The 21370-nt window shown below is 35.0% G+C and overlaps 1 protein-coding gene across 1 annotated transcript in view; it reads left to right on the forward strand.

Moving 5' to 3' along the window:
* Positions 1–5782: 5782 nt before the first annotated feature.
* Positions 5783–21370, forward strand: part of LOC127455163 (1-phosphatidylinositol 4,5-bisphosphate phosphodiesterase beta-2-like) — a 55161-nt gene continuing 39573 nt past the window's right edge. Inside the window, exons 1-9 of the mRNA XM_051722808.1 lie at positions 5783–6575; positions 6961–7038; positions 10452–10520; positions 13402–13539; positions 16398–16477; positions 16579–16632; positions 16800–16875; positions 19738–19838; positions 19941–20104. Coding sequence (XP_051578768.1) covers positions 6492–6575; positions 6961–7038; positions 10452–10520; positions 13402–13539; positions 16398–16477; positions 16579–16632; positions 16800–16875; positions 19738–19838; positions 19941–20104 — 844 coding nt within the window. The 5' untranslated portion in view covers positions 5783–6491. The remainder of the gene's footprint in view (positions 6576–6960; positions 7039–10451; positions 10521–13401; positions 13540–16397; positions 16478–16578; positions 16633–16799; positions 16876–19737; positions 19839–19940; positions 20105–21370) is intronic.

Consider the following 21370-nt stretch of genomic DNA (forward strand, 5'->3'; position numbering starts at 1 on the left):
CTGTAGGTCCACACAATGCAAGTAGATGGTGACCAGAACTTTGAAGCACCAAAAAGCACATAAAGGCAGCATAAAAGTAATCCATAAGACTCCAGTGGTTTAATCCATGTCTTCAGAAGTGATATGATAGGTGTGGGTGAGAAACAGATCAATATTTAAGTTTTTTTTTACTATAAATCTCCACTTTCACTTTCATATTCATATTGTGAAAGTGGAGATTTATAGTAAAAAAGGATTAAAATATTGATCTGTTTTTCAACCAAAGTGAGACCTTCAGAAGACATATGTTAAACTACTAAAGTTGCATAGGTTACTTTTATGCTGCCTTTATGTGATTTTTGGAGCTTCAAAGTTCTGGTCACCATTCACTTGTATTGTATGGACCTACAGAGCTTAAGTATTCTTCTAAAAATCTTCATTTGTGTTCATCAGAAGAAAGAAAGTCATACACATGTGGGATGGCATGAGGGTGAATAAATGATGAGGAAATTTCATTTTTGGGTGAACTGTCCCTTTAAACCCTCCAAAAATTGGCTCCATTGACTTCCATTGTAAGTGCCTCACTGTAACCCAGATTTTTGCTTTTTTAAAGAAAAAGAGGGACGAGTTGAAATTTGTTTTTTTACTTCAGTCATATTAAATAATAGTTTGAGCTTCGTTTTTTTTTTCATATAAAGCACCATCTTTAGGATTCATGGCAAAACATTTTTAGTGACCAAAATGTGTTTCAAAAGCCTTTAGCCATAGGACATTCTCTTTCAATGTGTATTATCCTAAAGCATTGCATATGTCCTTGTGTTATTTGAACAGAGGTCAACATAAAGCATGGTTTGATGTTAGAATTAACCAGTACATTTGCCTTCACTAAGATCTACTACATTGTAATTTAATTATTCTGGCAGCATGTTTTTAATCTGGTCAGAGTGATTAATGTGCTGCCTGTTGTTGCTTATATAACATGAGTGCATGTGTTTTCTAGGTATCCTTAGACTACAGATATTTAGATTCATCCTTAACTTTTTTGGACCTTAATGCATTGCATATGAATATTTAATCCTAATGTTTATATTCTCACAAAACATGCAAGCTTTCCAGAATACTTTTACAAGAGAGTTTATTATTTACCATTACGGTGGTGTATTCTACACCTATGGTACATTATTGTTGTAAAAATGACCTAGTAAGATTCTATCATATGCAGAGCATGTATGTACATTACTGAACATTACATTTACATGGATATTTGCACATACCTGAGCATCGACACAGGTTCCTCTAACTAAGAATCCTGATTAACTGGTTTACAGGTTTAGTTGAAACTCATGCAAGCTTTTAGTGGTTTAATCTGAAAAGCTTGTCTGTTTTCAAAAGTATAATAATAAAGGCATTGTGCAGAATGATCAGTCTTTAGATGCACGTTTCTTATTCAAGAACAGGCCTGCGGTCGGGTGATGGAGATAAATGCTCCAAAAATATCAAGTTAAAGCCCCGCACATGTCCTCCAAGCATGCCAGATAAAGGCTAAACAAAAAGGAGAGATTATATGTGAACTGATATGAACATTTTGAAGGGTTAAACACTATTTGAGCCTCTCCATCCTTCGCGCTCCGGACATCGGCCGCTTATTATTGGACCCGCACTGTCCAACATATTCGATACGCATTCACTGTCCGAAGGTCTTGATTAGTTCTTTCTTTTCGGGTTATTTCCATTAGACACAAATTGAGTCTGTTGTTGCAATCGAGAAGAATCCTCGTCAGTAGATGCTGCGCTCTCATCCTCCTGCTCTCCATCATTGATATCTGTGATGGAAAAGGTCGGATCTCTCTGTGCAGAGTGTGCTTTTATATCGGAGTGTTTGAGCGGATCCGTGGATTCAGAGTGCGCACTTTTGGAGAGGGATCTGGCTCTCCTTGACGCATTGGACTCGGTCGCGTTGTTATTGATCAGTTCTGCCTGTGTGCCGTTGGTTTCTGTCCCGTTGATGTTTGCGGAGCTGTTTGTGGTGCTGTTGGTGGCTGGACACACTGGTTTTCCAGATTGCGCGCCGGTGGGTTTCCATATGAGGCTGTAATAGATGGCCAGTATGATCGCGGCGAGAGACACGGATAAAACATATGCAAACACGGTGGCCAGTCTGACCCACTTCTTATTGGTCTTCGCAGCCATCTTTGCCTTTTTATCGCCCGTGTAGGTGGCTGGTTTGCCCCTCTCCATGTTGGGCATGTAGTCCCTGTTCCTGTTGGCACGGTTTTTTCCTCGATGCTCCACGACCCCGTCCGTCTTGGATGTTTTTTGATGGTCAGACCCTTAAAAACCCGAATAGACGCGCGGATCTGGATGGGTTTGCTTTGAATGGCTTCTGCTTTTGTGGTTAAATGGATTTGCTTTCGTCCATGGCGTTTGAAATCTCCTAAAAATCCATCAAGGTGATGTTGCACCTCAACATGAATGCTGCGGATGATTCTGGTGTTTTTCAGCATCCAGTGCAGCTTTTGTCCCCAAAGATTGCTTTGTTTCTGATTCAAATGTCATGGGATGGATCAGAGAGGGTTGAGAATGATGAGACAGATCATACTGTACACAGGTGTGTGTGTGTGTGTGTGTGTGTGTGTATCAAGTGAAGAAGAGGCTTGTTCAGCTAAAAATACAGAAGAGGAGGAGGCTCTTAAAGGGCCAGTACATATTATATAGAGAAAACACATGACTGTGATGCTGTACAGTCTGGTAACCCTTTATAATAACTTCATTAATTATTCATTTACATTATGCATAATAGATTTGATGTACATTCGAATACATACAGTAGTGTAATATTTTCTTATATTTTGAAAAAACGGATTTAAGAAATATGTATATTATACTATATGTGTATTTAATATAGTTTATAATTACAATAAAAAATAACTGTATATATATATATATATATATATATATATATATATATATAGGTAATATATTACTTAATAAGAACATATAAATATAATGCATACATGCATTATTTATTTTATGTTTATTTAAATTCATTTAAAATGTATATATATGCATAACAGATTAGTACAATGTACATTCAAATGTGCATGTGCAATTGAACAACAAATATTTAATATATATATATATATATATGAATATATTAAATATATTACTCTCAGTTGCTCTGTCTGCTTAAAGGAAATATATAATATAGGTCTACAATATATTTTCATATATTATTATTACACAATACAGTAAGTCAGTTTGGATAAAAGCATGTGCTAAATGGATAAAGAGGGAAATATATACTATTTCTACAATAAACTCAAAAAATAATTTTAAGATTTACACATTTCAATTTCATAGCAAAGTACCATCATATTTAATTGAGTAATCTTTAAAAAAAAATAGAATAAAAAATAAATAAATAAACAAAACGAAATATTTTAAGTTTTTAACGTTTTATTAATTTAATTTTGTAAAAATTTACATTATTCAATGTTATGGAAATTTGTTGTGAAACTGAAATGTGTAAAACCTAAAACAATAGGCTAAAATATGTTGTTTAAAATAGCCTATATATACATACATATATTACATATATGATAGATAGATAGATAGATACTGTATGTATGTATGTATGTATGTATGTATATATATATACATACATACATACATACATACATATATTACATATATGATAGATAGATAGAAAGATAGATAGATTGATAGATACTGTATGTATGTATGTATGTATATATATATATATATATATATATATATATACACATACATACATACATACACACATACATGCATACAGTATCTATCTATCTATCATGTATGTATGTGTGTATGTATGTATGTATGTATGTGTGTATATATATATATATATATATATATATATATATATATACATACATACATATATTACATACATGATAGATAGATACTGTAGATAGATTGATAGATACTGTATGTGTATATATATATATATATATTTCAATATTAAACTATGTGAAAAGGATTCTACTGAATTTACAGGGCCCGAAGTTGAAATCGCATTACAGTGGCAAGAAAAAGTATGTGAACCCTTTGGAATTAGCTGGTTTTCTGCATTAATTGCTCATACAAATGCGATCTCATCTTCATTAAAGTCACAAGTATAGACAAACAACAATGTGCTTAAGCTAACAACACACAAACAATTATAATCTTTCATGTATTCATTGAACACATCCCATTAAACATTCACAGTGCTGTGGAAAAAGTAAGTGAACCTCTAAACTAATCATGTCAACAACAGCTAATTAGAGTCAGGAGTTGGCAAACCTGTCCAAGGTTTTGAATCCAATTAGTGAAATGAGATTGGAGGTCTGGGTTAGAGCTACTTTGACTTTTAAAAGCACTGAAACATTTTGAGTTTGCTATTCACAAGAAGCATCTGCATATGTGGACCATGCCTCACAAAAAAGACATTTCAGAAGACCTACGATCGTGAATGGTTGCTTTGCATAAAGCTGGAAAGGGTTACAAAGATATCTCAAAGAGCTTAGATATTCATCTGTCCACAGTTAGACAAATTGTATATAAATGGAGATGATTTAGTACTGTGGGTACTCTCTCTAGAAGTGGCCACCCAGCCAAGATGAGTCAAAGGGCACACTGCAGAATGCTCAATGAGGTAAAAAAGAACCCTAGAGTGACAGATAAAGAATTGAAGGAATTATTGAAACTGGTTAATATCTCTGATCATGAGTCTACTATACAGAAAACATTAAACAGGCATGATGTCCATGGCAGGACACCATGAAGGAAGCCGCTGCTTTCCAACAAAATCATTGCTGCGCACCAGAAGTTTGCCAGAGACCTTCTTGACACTCCACAACGCTACTGGGAAAATGTTTTGTGGACTAATGAAACTAAGGTTGAATTGTTTGGGAAGAACACGCAGCACTACGTATGGCATAAAAATGCACCGCATACCAACATGAAAACATCCTGGTGGTGAAGTACGGTGGAGGGAGCATCATGATTTGGGGCTGCTTCAGTACCTGGACCGCTTGCCATCATCGAGGGAAAAATGAATTCCCAAGTTTATCAAGATATCTTACAGGATAATGTCAGGGTGGCTGTGCGACAGCTGAAGCTCAGTAGAAGTTGGGTGATGCAGCAGGACAATGACCCTAAACATCGAAGTAAATCCACTACAGAATGACTTGAAAAAAAGAAAATCCACCTTTTGGAGTGTCCCAGTCAGAGCCCAGACCTTAACCCAATAGAGATGCTGTGGAATGACATCAAGAGAGATGTTCACATCAGACATCCTAAGAATATGTCTGAGCTGAAGCAGTTCTGTAAGGAAGAATGATCCAAAAATAATTCTTAACGTTGTGCAGGTTTAATCTGCAGCTACCGGAAACGCTTGCTTGAGGTTATTGCTGCCAAAAGAGGATCAACCAGTTATTAAATCCAAGGATTCACTTACTTTTTCCACAGCTCTGTGAATGTTATAATGGGATGTGTTCAAAGAACACATGAAAGATTATAATTGTTTGTGTGGTGTTAGCTTAAGCACATTGTGTTTGTCTATACTTGATGAGATCACATTTTATGAGCAATTAATGCAGAAAACCAGCTAATTCCAAAGGGTTCACATACTTTTTCTTTCCACTGCATATGAATGGTTTAGATGTTGTAGTTTGTCTATATTCTAGAGAAAAGCCCTGCTTCAATGTCATCCACTATGATTTACATGTGCCAGCACTGGGGATGCTCATATTTGACTGTTAGCCAAACTACATGGACGGGCTTTTCACCACAATGTAGTTAATTCTGCTCTCATGTCTTTAAAGTGCTTGTTTTAAAGCAAACAATTTATACAATCATCCAAATGAGACTATACTAATAATAATAAACTGCACATATTTAGTTTTGCTTTATCAATCTTTATTAATCAGTAAAATATCTATCAAGCTTTTTCTATCACACACACCAGTGAGTGCCACACCCTTCAATAGAGACTCGTCAATGAAAGGGATTTTCTCAAGAGATGTTGGTCTGCATTATTTATAAACGTGCCTAATAAGTAGGTCTAATTTCATTCCCCTGTTCATGGATGTGAAATTTGGTGTTCCTAAAAGTATCCTTATCATGATCATCTTTATTATGATACTCATTATTTATCACCAATCAATGGAATAAGATTTATTAATGACACAGACAGTTAGACAGCATCATATCTCTTCTGGATTCTCATATGGCGTGACAAAACTGATGCCACTTAGTCCTAATATTTGCTCTTTTACATCCTATTTTATTTATGACTGTAAATAGTGTAAACCTGCGCAGGGTTGGGTCCTGCTCGCCCATAAAACTCATTTGCAATGCATATTGAAGGCTGGAAGTTCTTCAAAATCATTTTAGTCCAGTTCCACAAAGTTCTTTCATTCTCACCGGGGACGATGACTTTAGGGGTGAATTGTTAAACCACAGAGTTGTGTGGTGACCTGATCAAAATGAGTCGAAATCGCCACACACTACAGGAACCTGACGTTAAAGAATATCTTGTAAAAGGAGACAGATTCACAAAATGGAAAGAAGTAAGTGGATATAATCAAATTTTGGACTGAATGAGTATCTGATAGAGATTTCACAGAATTCTGAATACAAAAAAAAAAAAAAAGAGAGTAATGATATGACATTCTACTGAGACAAAGAACAGTTTTGGTCCTGATACAATATTATTTACATTCGCAAAAATCTGATATTTTATACTGTGTTCTTTAATAATACAATTACCTGAGACATCATATAAATTAAGGAATCATTAATTGAATGAGTTTGTGACTATTTTGTCACTTTGTTAATGAAAACAGGGCTTGTTTGAGCTGTCAGGTTCATATTTGGGATCCATTTAATGATGTTTGTATTCATAAATCGTCTTTGAATTGTGCTTTAATTGTTAAAATCTAATCATCTTGACAGGACTCCAAAAAAACGACACCAGTCACCATGAAAATGGATCCAAAGGGATTTTTCCTTTATTGGACCAACCAGAGTAAGGTAAGACTTGACGATTTCATCTTTATGCTGCACTAAAACCAGTAAACAGTGATGCAAAGAATCTTTTTGTGTCCAGGAGTGTTTTGTTTGACAACTGGATTAGGCTTATTTTAATGTTCTATTTGCTAAGACTAAATTATTACTTATATAACCCACTAAAACTATGGCAGTGCAATGATACAGTGATGATCTCGGATGGTAATGTACCAGTTACCATATTCATGTACCACAGGTCCACAGTATTTACATGGTACTCGAGGAACTTCAAATAATACAATAGTACTACCATGGTACATGTCCAAATGTCATGTTAGTATCACTTCTAAGTACTTTACATAGTGTAAGATTTCAAGTAATGTTTAAACATTTCAATAAAATATAACCTTTCAATAAATATGACTAATAAATGACTAATATGTCTATTAAGTTATTTAAAAACACATTAAAAATAAACAGAAAACAATTACTTGAATACACCGCTTCTATGATGAACATGTTCACAATTACTGAGTTCAAATTCATTTAGATATTTTTTTCCAGGGGTTAAAATAAATTGGTGTAACCATCCAGATACAATAAAAAAAAAAAGAAGAAATAAAATCATTTAAAGCTGAAATAATAATAATAAAGAATGTTGGCAAAATTAGGTTGAAATTATCTTTTTTAAATATAATAATATATATAATATACAAAAATATATAATATACAAAATAAAGTCAGGTGGTGAAACTAAATGGCAGGTTGACAATCTGTTGTCATGTGAAAAACACCATAAATCTGGCACGATCCCTAGACCCTCACATGTGAAGTTTTAAAAAGTATCATGACATTTTTATGAAAAGGCACATTTTTTACGGTCAAATAGAGTAACCCTGAGAAGAAATTTAGAATTTAATATTTATGATATTTGTAAAAAAAAATAAAAAATAATAACAAAAAAAATAATAATAATATTAATTACCTTGAGAACTATGTTTGAAAACTTTTTGAAAATAATTTTAACCCTCCTGTGGTCGTTTTTGACAGAAATAAATGTTCCTCATTTAATACAAATGTATTCCTTTATCTGAGCAGTACAAGACTTGGTGACTTTCCTTCCATTTGCCATCTGAACATACAAAACAAAATTGGGCTTGATTCGATAAGTCTAAGTGGTCGTAAAAAACAAAAGTGACACCTTTTGTATTCGCGGTCAAAACTGACCGACCATTAAAAATGAATGGGAAAGACCTGAAAACAGAGTAATTTTTTTCTTTTCTTTTCTGTTAAATACAATTAATAAATCAGCCACAATGCAGGAAGAAAAAAACACAAGGAAATTACAGGATGAGACTCTAAAACATCCTCAGTGCAAAACATACACACCCACTCTCTCTCTCTCTCTCACACACACACACACACACACACACACACTTATACACAATAATGAACTAGTGAGACTATAGCACATTTTTTTTACATTTGTCAAAAGTCACAATGCTAAACACACACTCAGAAATAAAGGGGTCAGATGATAACACACTCTCTCTCTCTCTCTCTCACACACACACACACACACACACACACACACACTGTTTTATACTTTTTTGCATAATTTTTTTTTGCAGTTTCTTTCTGTTTCTTGATGTTCATTTTCATGACATTATTATGCATTTACTTTGAGTTATTAAATGTTAATGTTTGAAATAAATTATTGGTAGAAAAATGCTTATTCTCTTTGTAACGCCATGGTCAGGTTTGACCGCACAATGTTTTAAAAGTCAGTATTTATTTATTTATTTTATTTGGTAGAAAATGCTATTAATGTTTTCCAAAAATGTATGAAACCAACATGGACACAAACATTTAATTTCTACAAACTTGAAACGTGTTTCAAACTAGATTTTTTTAAAGATTTATCATTTTTTTTCCTCTCGGACAACCTTACGTTATTTGTCAGTGACCCAAATAAGATCAGTATAAAGTATTATTCTTTGATTTAATTTGACACCTTTATCAATTTTTATTTTATTTTAAATCATTTTAATTTAATTTGCCATTGGCAAATGTTTGCGTGATTGGGTTGGGAAACCCTGCACTTATATCATGATATCATAATTATTAATTTCAGTAGCCCCGGCTCATCAGAGTAACATTAATAAATATAATATTCAAAATTGCTGAACTGCAATGTCCTCCAAGCGCTTACTCTCTCCCTCTCCCTCTCCCTCTCCCTCTCCCTCTCTCTCTCTCTCTCTCTCTCTCTCTCTCTCTCTCTCTCTCTCTCTCTCTCTCTCTCTCTCTCTAAGTGAATATTGATTTGTGTTAATGTGGGTTTGCAGTGTTTCAGAGGTTTTCAAGCTATTCTGTGGCCAAAGAAACAATCTGAACTGTTGTATATACAGTAAACATCCTCTGAGCTGAGGGCATTATTGTGTTACAGTATAATGTCTCACTGTTATGTGTTCATTTAACACTCAATATTCACTCAGACATACATATACAACATTAGCAATGTTGCTTTCTGTATGTTGGTCTATTCCAGTAAAACAAGAACCACATTTATTTAATTTAGCTGCATCGAGACTCAAATTCACAAAATCACTGGCATTTTATTTGATGTAGCCAACATATTTGATCTATTATAACAATCTACACAACGATGTGACTTGGAAGATCTTTGGTTTGCATTTATTTTGCATTAATTGTTCAACAGTATAAAATAAGATTGTGTGATTTGAGATTAAGCTGAGAATATTGCTTTATTTACCTTTTATTTATCCATTATAGAAGTCCTGAACTGCACTGTCAAAAATAATTTACTAGTTGAAAACATTGTTTAGTTGTCTTAGTGCCTTTCTGAGCCTATGTCCTACAAATATTTTCTTCTCTCAATTGTTGTTTGTTCCTGAAACAAAAACAAAAAAGAAAATCCAAACTTTTTGAGAGAAACATAAGCTCAGGAAGGCAATAAAACACCTAAAAAACGTCTGTCACAGTGCGGTTCTGGGCTCCGTAATCCATTATTAATATTATTAATTATTTGTTTATAAGTATGAATTGTATTAATGTTAATAAAATATTTTATTTGATATATATAGGGATTTCCAAACTTTTTGTACACTGCATCCTTATATGACCTAAATTGTTTACTTCTCCTAAAATTTTAAGTAGTGTTATGTTTTATTTTTCTTATTTGATTTTAAATAACTTCTTTTATATGTATTTTTCCATTATTATATATTCCTAAATTTTCATTATTATAATTATAATTATTATGAAATCATAATTAATTCAGCATACTCTCCTTAACATTATTTTCAATTTTTTCAAATAAGTGTGTGTGTGTGTGTGTGTGTGCGTGCGTGTGCGTGTGTGTTTGTTTACTACTTGTGATTGCAATAATCGTGTTCTGTCTTTCTCATGTTCTGTAGGACACAGAATTTTTAGATGTTGCGACCATCAGGGACACAAGAGCAGGAAAATATGCCAAACTCCCTAAAGTAAGTGCTTTATTTGTGTTTGTAATGTTTTTGTTGCATAACTATGCTGATTGAATAGACCTGCTGGCCTTTAAAGCGAGTGTCAGTGTTTGAATGCATTGTTGCATTTGAGTGAATTTGCCTTGCAAACAGCAGCGTTCAACATGCCCGGATCATCCACTTACACAGTGATCACATTGACCAGAATGAACTCCCTTTGTCTCCCTGTTTCTGTCTCTCACAATCACATACAAACACACTTACAATCACACGTTTGGACGGCTGATAAAATGTATTTGTCATAATCGTAATTTTTTTAAAATTGTATTTAAAGGCTTATGCTGAAATGTTTGAAAGTAGCTTTGACGACCAATATAAATTGTGCCTTCGTATTCATTTCTTTACAAAACTAAAATTCTAGTTTTGTAGTGGATAGTGAAGGAAAACAGTGATCAAGTGTCCAGCATACATGTGTTATTTAAAAAAATTAAAAAAATTTATTAATTAAGAATAAGTATGTGCATTTAAACTTTTTACTGGTAGTGTGCACAAACACATCTGTTGTCCTCGGTTTTCTCCCTTTACACGTTTGCATAAAGCCGGATTTGTTTTTGCAGTCTTCATTGTGCTTGCTGATGGCTCGTGTATGGAAAGCAGAAGTGACAGATGAGATCTTTTCTAGAACTTTCACTCTGTCAGTGTGAATTTGACATGGAATCGTTCTTTTTAATGCACTTATACATCAAGTAATCACATGTTCAGTGGCCACAATCTGGACACTTAAAAATGTCTGAATGTCATTGCATTAGATAACAAAATATCAAAGCAAGTGTAATTTATTTGAAGATAGATAACACAAGCACTTTTCAAGCAAAACATTTCACAAAATTAAGTTTTTCAAGGTTTCAAATGACTTTTCTAATTCATAAAAACAATAGATGTGCCTTTTGAAATGAAGATAAAGTATTGTGACACTTTTGCAGTCACTGTTTTGCAGTTTTTTAACCTCTTCAACTCTGTGGACCCACCGGTGGGTCCAAAAGGGGGTGCTATATCACAAAAAAAAAGTTTACACTTAAAATGCTCTAGTTTCGGTATATATGAGTCAGGCATATGTGGAATCGTTTGAAAGCTTAGAATCTGAACTTTTCTTAAATATAGTATAGAATCATCCAACGTTATATCGTAGATGTCCAAAGCAAAATATACAGTCCCGCAGGAAAAGCATGCTAAACAAATCATCAGAAATAAATGCTATCGACTATTAATGATAGAATGTTATATATCATTGCAAAGGGGAGTGTGACGAGGAGGAGGGCGGGGCAAGGCCGTGACTATGCACGCCTGACCCCCAGTTGGGCTAATCAGCTGAGGAGAGGGATAAGTGCAGTGGAACGTGGCAGTTCGGGAGAGAGAGTCACACACAGCTGCTGTGTGTGTGTTTGTGTTATGTGTCTTTTTGTTTAAATTAAATATTATTTTGACTGTTCGTCCGGTTCCTGCCACCTCCTTTCCCATTTGAATCTTGTTACATTGGTGCCAAAACCCGGGAAGGAGGAGGGATGCGCTCTCGTGGAGTTCTCGCCACTGCCATCCACCCAAAGGAGCAGCCGCGGCCATCCGCCGGGGGATGGAGGAGTTGCTGCCGGCCGCCTGGATGCGGAGGAATGACTGCCGTCTGCGAGGGGAGGAGGGGCTCGCTGCCGGCTGCCTGGAGCGGTGGAGCCGCTGCCAGGGGCGGAGGAGTTCCCTACAGGCCGCCAAAATGCGGAGGGCCGTTCCATCTGCCAGGGGTCGGAGGACTGGCTCCGGTCTGCCCGGTGAGGAGTGGTTGTCGTCCGCCAGAGGGTGGAGGAGTGATCGAGGACCAGGCAACGGCGTGTCTGGGAACCTGCGAGCAAGTTTTCTTTCTCTTTCTCCTCTCTCTCTCTCTCACTGTCGCTCCGCCTTGCCCTTTCCCTCTCCTCATTTTTTTTTGTTTGTTTTTCCCCTCCCCCATCCCCCTCCCTGGCCACAGAGAGGTGGGGAAAAGCCTGCTGGCAGGTGGGGCCAGAAGGGCAGTGGAAAGGGGGTGGGGGGATGTACGTCATGCCGGGGGTTTCCCGGCCTGAGGCAAAGGAAGGAGGAGTGTGACAAAGAGGAGGACGGGGCCAGGCCATGACTATGCACGCCCGACCCCCAGCCGAGGAGAGGGCTAAGCGCAGCTGAACGTGGCAGTTCGGGAGAGAGAGAGCCACATGCAGCTGCCATGTGTGTGTTTGTGTGTCTTTTTGTTTAAATTAAATATTATTTTGACTGTTTAGCAGGTTCCTGCCGCCTCCTTTCCCATTTGAATCTTGTTGCAGGGAGGATCTCAGCTTTCTAAAGACACCTAGATTGAGCTTCTAGTCCACTCAGAGGCCAAGATATTCGATAAAACAATGGAGGTGGTGCAAGAACTGAAAATTAGACTGAATGTCTATGGACGAGCACATCTGTGAGGGCTAAAATGCGTTTGAGCGACTCCTACATTTTAGATTGGTATTTTGTGATAGAGGAAAAATATTTTTTTGTAGTACTTTTCTGCCATCTAGTGGAATAAAATAAGACTATTTGGAGGGAGATGGAGTGAACAGAACCAGAATTAAATGCTTACAAAATTAGGAAAAAAATAAAAAAATAAAGAAAGAATTGTCTTCTATTCATCATAAGACTGGAAACATATACAACATTAATTATGAATAATTTTTGGCAGTTACTCCACAGTATGTGTAAATGGTGAGCTTTTAAATTTGAGTGTGAAAAATTGCTGGCGGCAGCCCAAAAATGCACCAGAGTATAAGAGGCTAAAGATCCTTATAGGAATCATTTTTTTATTTGTTCTCAACGATTGTCCTGTATGATGTGTTTACTCTTTCTACAGCACCCAAAAGTTCGTAACGTCTTCAACATGGATTTTCCTGACAGTCATCATCTGGCCAAAGCGCTGACCATAGTCACAGGCCCAGACACTGTCAATCTCACATATCATAACTTCTTTGCTGCAAAAGAAGTGGCTCAGGTATGATATGTATTATAATAATGCATTTAAAACAAAACAATGATCACATACTTCAGTGCATTTTATTAGGTTCAGTATTAGACAGACAGATAGATAGACAGACAGACAGATAGATAGATAGTCAGACAGGCAGATAGATAGATAGTCAGACAGGCAGATAGATTGATAGATAGACAGACAGATAGATAGACAGACAGACATATAGATAGATAGTCAGACAGGCATATAGATTGATAGATAGACAGACAGATAGATAGACAGACAGATAGACAGACAGACAGACAGATAGATAGACAGACAGATAGATAGATAGTCAGACAGGCATATAGATAAATAGACAGACAGGCAGACAGACAGGCAGACAGACAGACAGACAGACAGACAGATAGATAGACAGACAGATAGATAGATAGTCAGACAGGCATATAGATTGATAGATAGACAGACAGATAGATAGACAGACAGATAGACAGACAGACAGACAGATAGATAGACAGACAGATAGATAGATAGTCAGACAGGCATATAGATAAATAGACAGACAGGCAGACAGACAGACAGACAGACAGACAGATAGATAGATAGATAGATAGATAGATAGATAGATAGATAGATAGACAGGCAGACAGACAGACTGATAGATAGATAAACAGACAGACAGATAGATAGATAGACATATAGATAAACAGACAGACAGATAGATAGATGGATAGACAGATAGATAGATGGATAGACAGACAGACAGATAGATAGATAGATAGATAGACGGACAGATAGATAGATGGATAGACAGATAGATAGATAGATAGATGGATAGACAGACAGACAGATAGATAGATAGACAGACAGACAGACAGATAGATAGACATATAGATAAACAGACGGACAGATAGATAGATGGATAGACAGATAGATAGACAGATAGATGGATAGACAGACAGACAGATAGATAGATAGATAGACAGACAGACAGACAGATAGATAGACATGTAGATAAACAGACGGACAGATAGATAGATGATAGACAGATAGATAGATAGATGGATAGACAGACAGACAGATAGATAGATAGATGGATAGACAGACAGACAGACAGATAGATAGATAAACAGACAGACAGATAGATAGATAGACATATAGATAAACAGACGGACAGATAGATAGATGGATAGACAGATAGATAGATAGATAGATGGATAGACAGACAGACAGATAGATAGATAGATAGACAGACAGATAGATAGATAGACATATAGACAGACGGACAGACAGATAGATAGATAGATAGATAGATAGATAGATAGGCATATAGACAGACAGACAGCCATATAGACAGATAGATAGACAGACAGACAGACAGACAGAAAGATAGATAGATGATAGAACGATAGACAAAAAAATAGAGAGACAGACAGACAGACAAACAGATATATATATAGATAGATAGATAGTCAGACAGACAGACAGATAGATAGATAGACAGACATATAGACAGACAGACAAATAGATAGATAGACAGACCGACAGACAGATAGCTAGATAGATAGATAGTCAGACAGACAGACAGACAGACAGACAGACAGACAGAATAGATAGATAGACAGAGACAGACAGACATACAGATAGACAGACAGACAGATAGATAGATAGATAGATAGATAGACAGACAGACAGATAGATAGATGATAGATAGACAGACAGATAGATAGATAGATAGATAGATAGATGATAGAACGATTGACAAAACAATAGACAAAAAATAGAGACAGACAGACAGACAGACATATAGTCAGACAGACAGACAGATAGATAGATAGACAGACAGACAGACAAATAGATAGACAGACAGACAGATAGCTAGATAGATAGATAGATAGTCAGACAGACAGACAGACATATAGACAGACCGACAGACAAATAGATAGATAGATAGACATACAGATAGACAGGACAGACAGACAGATAGATGATAGATAGATAGACAGACAGACAGACAGATAGATAGACAGACAGATAGATAGATAGATAGACAGATAGATAGTCAGACAGACAGACAGACATATAGACAGACCGACAGACAAATAGATAGATAGATAGACATACAGACAGACAGACAGATAGATGATAGATAGATAGACAGACAGATAGATAGATAGATAGATAGACAGACAGACAGACAGACAGATAGATAGATAGATAGATAGATAGATTCATATCCATTTCTTACTCTCAAACCTCATGAGTGTAAAATAAGTCTGACAGCATCCACACATTTACGAGTTGTAATGTTTCATACAAAGCAGCCGCTGGTCTTTGTGGTTCACAAATGGAGTTTATGAGTTAATGATTTTCATATCCTGCCACTAATAAGCTGCAGTGCAGATCAATTGTGTTTCTACAAAAATGTCTCAAAGCACTCAGGGTTGTTTTACACCCTCTGGTGAACAGATTTATGAATACATCTGTGTCTGAAGTACTGGAGGCCAACTGGATTTGTTATTAGAAATTTGTTTGGTTTTTTTTGTGGATAAAAGCTTTTATTTTTAACATAGAAACAGAGTCAACCCAGTATAACTTTAAGTGAATAAATAATTAAATAATACAAAAATAAAGTGCATGAATAAATGTACTATACTGTAGACAACAATAAAAATAAATGCTTTTTAAATGATCAGAAAATAAATAAATAAATAAAAACCCACAGAAACACCCTCAGGCAGTTATTTTTTGTTATTAGAAATATTAGTGGGCTCTTATGACTTTTGGCCTATCAATCTCACACAACACCCTAAATTTATAACAGCACGTACAATAGAAGAACCCAGAAATATGAGTCGATCTTTCTTTTTTTGGCACAGACTTGGGCTGATGACATCCTTGCTATTGTATACAACACACTGAGGGCAAATGCGTGCCGACAGGTCTTCCTGGAGAAAGTGTGAGTAAATGTTTAACGTTGCAAAAATACTGATTTATATGTTTAATAGTCTTCCAATATGCATTACATTTACATTCCTCTTGCTTGTGTTTTGTCTGTAGGTATGTTCGCCTGTCACTACAGACCAACAAGGATGGAAAGATACCTGTTAAAAAGTAAGAAACAAAAATATTTGAAAATAGCATTTGGAATGTCAGCGTACCTGCTTCAGATGTTATAAAGGCTTGCCATCTCACAGCAAAGTGTTACTTGTCACATCAGGCTGATTCATTTGTGTTCATGTGATATCTGGCCATGAAAATGATCTACTGATCTGTCTCAGTATCTTAAAGATGTTTCCTGCTGACAAAAAAAGAGTGGAATCCGCCCTGACAGCTGCAAACCTCCCAAAGGGAAAGGTGTGTATGTGTGTGGATAGAAAATATATATAATTGAATATGTTGAACCTCTTAATTCAAACTGCTACTTACGACATAGTATGGTGCCTTGATCCCACCTTGAAATAAAAAATAAATAAAAAAAAGTACTTCTGACTTTTTTTTATCTCACAACTGAGAGCAATAAAGTTGCAAAATATAAAAAGTTGCAATTGCAAGATGTAAAGTTTATATCTCTTAATTAGGAAAAAATTAAATTTTTATTGCAAATTTATATCTTGTAATTATGAGATATAAAGTCACAATTGCGAAACAAAGTCGAAATTGCAAGATATAATGTGTCAATTGCGAGATGTAAACTGAAATTGCAATTAGAGGAAATTAAATCACAATGGTGAGACAAACAGTAAACTGGAAATTGCAAGAAATACAAGAAATTACATCAAAATTCTGACAGTCACATTTGCAAGATAATAAGTAGCAACTGCGAGACATTAGCTCAAAATGGCAAGATACACTGTGTCAACTGCGAGATATAAACTGAACTTGCAATTACAAGAATTAAATCACAATAATGAGACATAAACTTGAAATTGCAAGATATAAATTCGCAGTTGCGAGATAAAAAGTTCATATCTCATAATTAGAAAAAATTAAGTCGCAATTGTGAATTTATATCTTGTAATCTTGAAATTATGAGAAATAAAAGTCACAAATGTGAAATATAAAGTTGCAATTGCAACATATAAAGTTAATATATGTCACGCAATTGCAACTTTATATCTCGCAATTGCGACATTGTCTTGCAATTTCTAGTTTATGTCTTGTTATTATGAGAGAGAAAAGTTGCAATCGCAAGATATAAAGTCACAATTGCAAAATATATCAAATTAAAATTCCAAGATAAAAAGTTTATAGCTCGTAATTAGGAAAAATACAAATGTAGTTGCAAATTTATATCTTGTAATTATGAGAGGTAAGTCGGAATTGCGAGATGTAAACCGAACTCGCAATTACAAGAAATGAAATCACGTTTGTGAGACAAACTCAAAATGCGAGATATAATGTCGCAATTGTGAGATATAAAGTTGAAATCACAAGATATAATGTGTCTATTGCAAGATGTAAACTGAAATCGCAATTACAAGAAATAAATCACAATTGTGAGACAAACTTGAAAATGTGAGGTATAAAGTTGCAATTGAAAGATATAAAGTTAATATCTCATAAGTAGGAAAAATTGCACATTTATCGTAATTGCACATTTAAATTTTCTAATTATGAGAGATAAAAGTCGCAATTGCGAGACATAAACTCGAAATCACAAGATATAATGTGTCTATTGCGAGATGTAAACTGAAATCGCAATTACAAGAAATAAATCACAGTTGTCAGACAAACTCGAAAATGCGACATATAAAGTCACAATTGTGAGATAAAACTCCAAATTACAAAAAATTAAGTTGACTGTGACATATAGTCACAATTGTGATATAGGAAGTTGCAATTGCAAGATATAAAGTTAATATCTCGTAATTAGGAAAAATACAAATGTAATTGCAAATGTATATCTTGTAATTATGAGAGATAATTCACAATTTTAAGATATAAATTTGCAATTGCGAGACATAAACTTGTAATCACAAGATATACTGTCAATTGCGAGATGCAAACTGAACTCGCAGTTACGAGAAATTAAATCACAATTGTGAGACAAACTCCCAGTTACGAGAAATGTAGTCACAACTGTGACATATCAAATTACAATTGCGAGATATAAAGTTGCAATTGAAAGATATGAAGTTAATATCTCGTAATTAGGAAAAATAAATTCGTAATTGCAAATTAAAATTTTGTATTTATGAGAGATAAAAGATGCAATTGCAAGATATTAAGTCACAGTTGCGAGATATTGCCGCAATTGCGAGACATAACCTTGAAATCACAAGATATTTGTCAATTGCGAGATGTAAACTGAAATCCCAATTACAAGAAATTAAATCATGTTTGTGAGACAAACTCAAAATTGCGAGATATAAAGCCACGATTGCGAGATATAAAGTTTATATATCATAAATAGGACAAATAAAATTGTAATTGCAAATTTATATCATGTAATTATGAGAGATAAAGACTCAAATGCAAGATATAAGGTTGAAATTGCAAGGTATAATGTGCCAATTGCGAGATATAAACTGAACTCGCAATTACAAGAAATTAAATCGCAATTTTGAGACAAACTTAAACTTGCGAGATATAAAGTCACAATTGCGAGATATAAAGTTTATATCTCGTAATTAGGAAAAATAAATTCGCAATTGTTAATTTATATCTTGTAATGATGAGAGATAAAAGTCGCAATTACGAAAAATAAAGTCGCAATATATAAAGTCACAAGCACATAATATAAAGTTTATCTCGTAACTGTGAGAATTAAAGTCGCAATTGGAAGATTTGCAATTACAAGTATTGCGACTTTTTTCGCAGCTGCAAGATATAAAGTTTATATTTTGTATTTACGAGAAATAAAGTTGCAATTGTGGGTTTATTTCATGTGATTATGAAAGAAAAGTTGCAATTGTGAGATATAAAAATGCAGTTACGAGTTTTAAAGTCACGATTGTGCGACATAAAGTCAGAATTACCTTTTCTTATATTTTTATTCTGAGACGGGATTAAGGCATCATAAGAAAGAGCTTTGAGCCGTTCAATGGTTTTAGCGCTACTCAGCAGTTTAGAGCTGCCAATGAATAATTTTGGTGGCAACCATAGCGCCATTAGGGATGCGTACCATCTGTATCATGATCAGTATAAAAACAACAGAAATTAATGCAAAATCCTCATAAAAATAGAAATAACGTATCAAATGTCTTGTTTTCTCAGTTTGACACCATTAAGCCAGATGTGTTCACTGAAGCTGCGTTCAAAACATTTCTGCTGCATCTGTGTCCTCGACCAGAGATAAGTGAAATCTTCACCTCATTGTGAGTTGCACCAGTCCATCTGTTTGTGTAACACCTGTTAGAAAGAATATAACCACACCTTATTAATTTGAATTAATTAATATTTCATGATGACATCCATAGCACCAAGGGGAAAGGTTTCATGACAAAGGAAACGCTAGCGAAGTTCTTGAATGAGAAACAGCGTGACTCTCGGCTGAATGAGGAGCTGTTTCCTCTCGTGAGACCCGAGCAGATGAAGAATCTCATCGAGAAATATGAGCCAAGCTCCTCCAATGCCAGCCGTGGTGAGAAATATTAATGAATAAAAATTAGCAATAAACTTAACTTTCAAATGGACTGAACCTGTAATAAGTGTACTGCAAGTCACTGTGGATAAAAGCATGAACTAAATAAATGACAAATAATTTTGAACTAGACAGGTAAAGTTTGTCGAGACAAACTTTGATATTGGCTTGACAAAGCCTGGCCTGTAATTTTAAAATACTTTTAAAAGTTTGAAGGTGTTAGGGTACCTTTAGACAGACAGACAGACTGAGAAAGTTTGAAAGATTGCAAGATTTCACAGCGTTAAAGAGTGTTAGTGATAGACAGATATGCCTAGATAGCAAGCTAGATAGATAGATAGATGATAGAACGATTGACAAAACGATAGACAAAACAATAGACAGACAGACAGACAGAAAGATAGATAGATAGATAGATAGATAGATAGATAGATAGATAGATAGATGATAGAACGATTGACAAAACGATAGACAAAACAATAGACAGACAGATAGATAGAACGATTGACAACAATTGATAGATAGATAGACAGACAGACAGACAGAAAGATAGATAGATAGATAGACAGACAGACAGACAGACAGATAGATAGATAGATGATAGAACGATAGACAAAACGATAGACAAAACAATAGAGAGACAGACAGACAGAAAGATAGATAGATAGATAGATAGAACGATTGACAACAATAGATAGATAGATAGATTGACAGACAGGCAGACAGACAGAGAGATACAGTAGATAGATAGATAGCTAGATAGAACGATAGACAAAACGATAGACAAAACAATAGAGAGACAGACAGAAAGATAGATAGATAGATAGATAGAAAGATAGATAGAACGATTGACAACAATAGATAGATAGAATGATTGACAAAACGATAGACAAAAAATAGACAGACAGACAGACAGATAGATAGATAGATAGATAGAACGATTGACAACAATAGCTAGATAGCTAGATTGACAGACAGTCAGACAGACAGACAGACAGACAGAGAGATACAGTAGATAGATAGATAGATAGATAGATTGACAGACAGACAGACAGACAGAGATACAATAGATAGATAGATAGATAGATAGATAGATAGATAGATAGATAGATTGACAGACAGACAGACAGACAGATAGATAGATAGATAGATAGATAGATAGATAGATTGACAGACAGACAGATAGATAGATAGATAGTTGTTTTAGTATGTTGCTAGTGTTGCTAGCATATTACTAGGCTTTGCTAGCATGTTGCTAGACATTGC

This window comes from Myxocyprinus asiaticus, chromosome 17 (genome assembly GCF_019703515.2).
Source record: "Myxocyprinus asiaticus isolate MX2 ecotype Aquarium Trade chromosome 17, UBuf_Myxa_2, whole genome shotgun sequence".
In the NCBI taxonomy this organism is placed as follows: domain Eukaryota; kingdom Metazoa; phylum Chordata; class Actinopteri; order Cypriniformes; family Catostomidae; genus Myxocyprinus; species Myxocyprinus asiaticus.